Source organism: Anarrhichthys ocellatus, unplaced genomic scaffold (assembly GCF_004355925.1).
Source record: "Anarrhichthys ocellatus isolate YVR2014 unplaced genomic scaffold, GSC_Weel_1.0 scaffold6090, whole genome shotgun sequence".
In the NCBI taxonomy this organism is placed as follows: Eukaryota; Metazoa; Chordata; class Actinopteri; order Perciformes; family Anarhichadidae; genus Anarrhichthys; species Anarrhichthys ocellatus.
The window spans coordinates 1-3,130 of record NW_022286064.1 but is presented as its reverse complement, the minus strand read 5'-3'; the positions used below and the strand labels follow the sequence as shown (position 1 = coordinate 3,130).

Here is a 3,130-nt window from a genome sequence, read left to right as displayed (position 1 = left end):
AACACGGTGCAGGGAGACATCGACATCATCTTCAAAGAGCTCAACATTCAAGAACCGCAAAACCAAACCAGCGATTCAAGGACCGCAAAACCAAACCAGCGATTCAAGGACCGCAAAACCAAACCGCCGATTCAAGAACCCCAAAACCAAACCGCCGATTCAAGAACCGCAATACGAAATCACCAATTTAAGAACCGCAATACGAAATCACCGATTTAAGAACCGCAAAACCAAACCACCGATTCAAGGACCGCAAAACTAAACCACCGATTCAAGAACCGCAATACTAAATCACCGATTTAAGAACCACAAAACCAAACCACCGATTTAAGAACCACAAAACCAAACCACCGATTTAAGAACCACAAAACCAAACCACCGATTCAAGAACCACAAAACTAAACCACTGATTCAAGAACCACAAAACTAAACCACTGATTTAAGAACCACAAAACTAAACCACTGATTTAAGAAGACTAAATCATTAACTGAAGAGACACCATTTTCAAAATCCTGAAACTAAATAATGAAGTCTAACTTTACATGACTACCAAACTAAATGAAATACAAGTAAAAGTCCCAACTGGAAGTTGTGTCACCATCAGACGGTTCCCTGAAGTCCGGCGTTCCTCCTCCTGCTCCTCCTCCTCCTCCGCGGGGGGGTCCCTCTCTGAAGCGAGCCGGTCCTCCACCTCCGGGTCCTCCCGGTCCTCCGGCTCCCCCCCTTCTGTCTCCACCTCGACTGCCGCCGCCGCCCCGACTCCGTGATCCCATGAAGTCGTCATCTCTGAAACCTACAGAGACAGACAGGTGGACAGCCAGACAGGTGAGACGACAGATGCCCTCAGGTGTCCTGCAGCGTCCGGAACCTGCGAGCTGACCGGTGGGCATGAGATGGTTGAGGTGAAAGGTATGATGGGAAAAACAACTGGGTGTGGCCCAGCAGCTTCAGGAGGCGGAGCCAGGCTCAAAGTGGCCTGTTTCACTTTAGACGATTATATAATATAATAAATATAACTTTTCTATTTATTATATTATACACTAAAACACAAACACTGATTTAGAGTCAATGAGGATGCTGGACATGTTCTAACTGCTGCGTTCTGATTGGTCGGCTGGGATCTCTGCTCAACTCTCTGACCGCACCTCCTCCTTGCTGGTCGAAGTCCTCATTGGAGTCACGACCTCCTCCTCCCCTGGGAGCTCCTCGAGAACCTCCTCGCCCTGCAGAGAACAGGGGGGAGTTTAACACTGAGAGGGAGAGGGGAGAGAGGAGGAGGAAAGAGGGGAGGGGGAGGAGAGAGAAGAGGAGAAGGAAGAGAAGAGAGGAGGTAGAGGAGGAGGAAAGAGAGGAGGTAGAGGAGGAGGAAAGAGAGGAGGGAGAAGGAGGAAGAGGAGGGGTGTGAGGCAGCGCCTCCTCCTGGAGCAGCACTGAAGACCGCTTGTTAGTGGTCAATCAGCCAATCAGAGAGAAGATGTTGGAGAGAGGACGCTGACTGAATATTTCATGTTAACCTTCAGACCGGGGGGGGGGGGGGGGATGAGAATGAGATGATGAACGGATGAAGAGTCGTCGTCCTCCTCCTCCTCGTCACAGACGTGGAGGAGAGACTCGGACTCGTCGAGGGTTTGTCACCTACTTCCTGTCTGGTCTTCGGCGCTCATACCTCTGGCGTCGTCTTTCCTAAAGCCGAACCCCCCTCCTCCTCCTCCTCCTCCTCCTCCTCCTCCTCCTCCTCCTCGCTCTTGCCTTCGTCCCTCTGCGATGTCGACCCTCAGTGACCTCTGATCCAGCAGCTGCAGGGGTCAGAGGTCACATGTTAAGACACTTTTTAAAAAGATTTTTCTGGGTAAAAACTCAACATTTATGTTTAGATAGGTACTCTACTAGCTAAACTATAGGTGCTAGTATCACCGTTAGTACTTTTATCATGGGACTTGTTTTCAGAGACTCTTCCATTGTGTTAGAAACAGAAACAGGCCTCCTTCTGGGTCAGGATCAGTAAAGTAGGAGTATACTAGGAGTAAAGTAGGAGTAACGTAGGAGTATAGGAGTAAAGTAGGAGTATAGGAGTAAAGCAGGAGTATAGGAGTAAAGCAGGAGTATACTAGGAGTATAGTAGGAGTATACTAGGAGTAAAGTAGGAGTATACTAGGAGTAAAGTAGGAGTATACTAGGAGTATAGGAGTATACTAGGAGTATAGGAGTAAAGTAGGAGTATACTAGGAGTATAGGAGTAAATTAGGAGTAAAGTAGGAGTATACTAGGAGTAAAGTAGGAGTATACTAGGAGTAAAGTAGGAGTATAGGAGTAAAGTAGGAGTATAGGAGTAAAGTAGGAGTATAGGAGTAAAGTAGGAGTAAAGCAGGAGTATACTAGGAGTATAGGAGTAAAGTAGGAGTATAGCAGTAAAGTAGGAGTATACTAGAAGTAGCAGTAAAGTAGGAGTATATTAGCAGTAAAGTAGGAGTATACTAGGAGTATGGGAGTAACGTAGGAGTAAAGTGGGAGTAACGTAGGAGTAAAGTAGGAGTATACTAGGAGTATAGTAGCAGTATACTAGGAGTATAGTAGCAGTATACTAGGAGTATAGTAGCAGTATACTAGGAGTATAGTAGCAGTATACGAGGAGTAAAGTAGGAGTATACTAGGAGTAAAGTAGGAGTATACTTGGAGTATAGGAGTAAAGTAGGAGTAAAGTAGGAGTATACTAGGAGTATAGTAGCAGTATAGTAGCAGTATAGTAGGAGTGTAGGAGTAAACCAGGAGTATACTAGGAGTAAAGCAGGAGTATAGTAGTAGTATACTACTGTCAGTTTGATGATAAGCTGATGTGCTGAGGAAGCCACTTTTAATTCCATCTCTCTTAAGAATGAGACTGTCAGATACTCACAGCTCCGTCGTACGTCAGAGCTTCTTTTAGAGACTCTAGATCTTCAAACTCCACATAACAGAACCCTGAAAGACAGAAACACACAGTGAACCTCAGCTGACACTCTGACAGACACGACGTACACAACACCACGACCTCTGACCTTTGAACTTGTCCGTCTCTTTGTCTCTGACCAATCGGACGCTGCGCATGTTGAGCTCTTTGAAGATGATGTCGATGTCTCCCTGCACCGTGTT

General features: G+C 46.3%; 1 protein-coding gene across 1 annotated transcript; it reads right to left on the bottom strand.

The window, feature by feature from the left end:
• Positions 1-10: 10 nt before the first annotated feature.
• Positions 11-3,127, bottom strand: eif4h (eukaryotic translation initiation factor 4h; the record flags this gene model as incomplete). The annotated part of the gene is made up of 5 exons (XM_031842049.1): positions 11-794; positions 1,147-1,224; positions 1,668-1,797; positions 2,895-2,959; positions 3,037-3,127. Coding segments are annotated over 5 exons (603 nt in total), but the record flags the coding sequence as incomplete, so codon positions are not given.
• Positions 3,128-3,130: the final 3 nt, after the last annotated feature.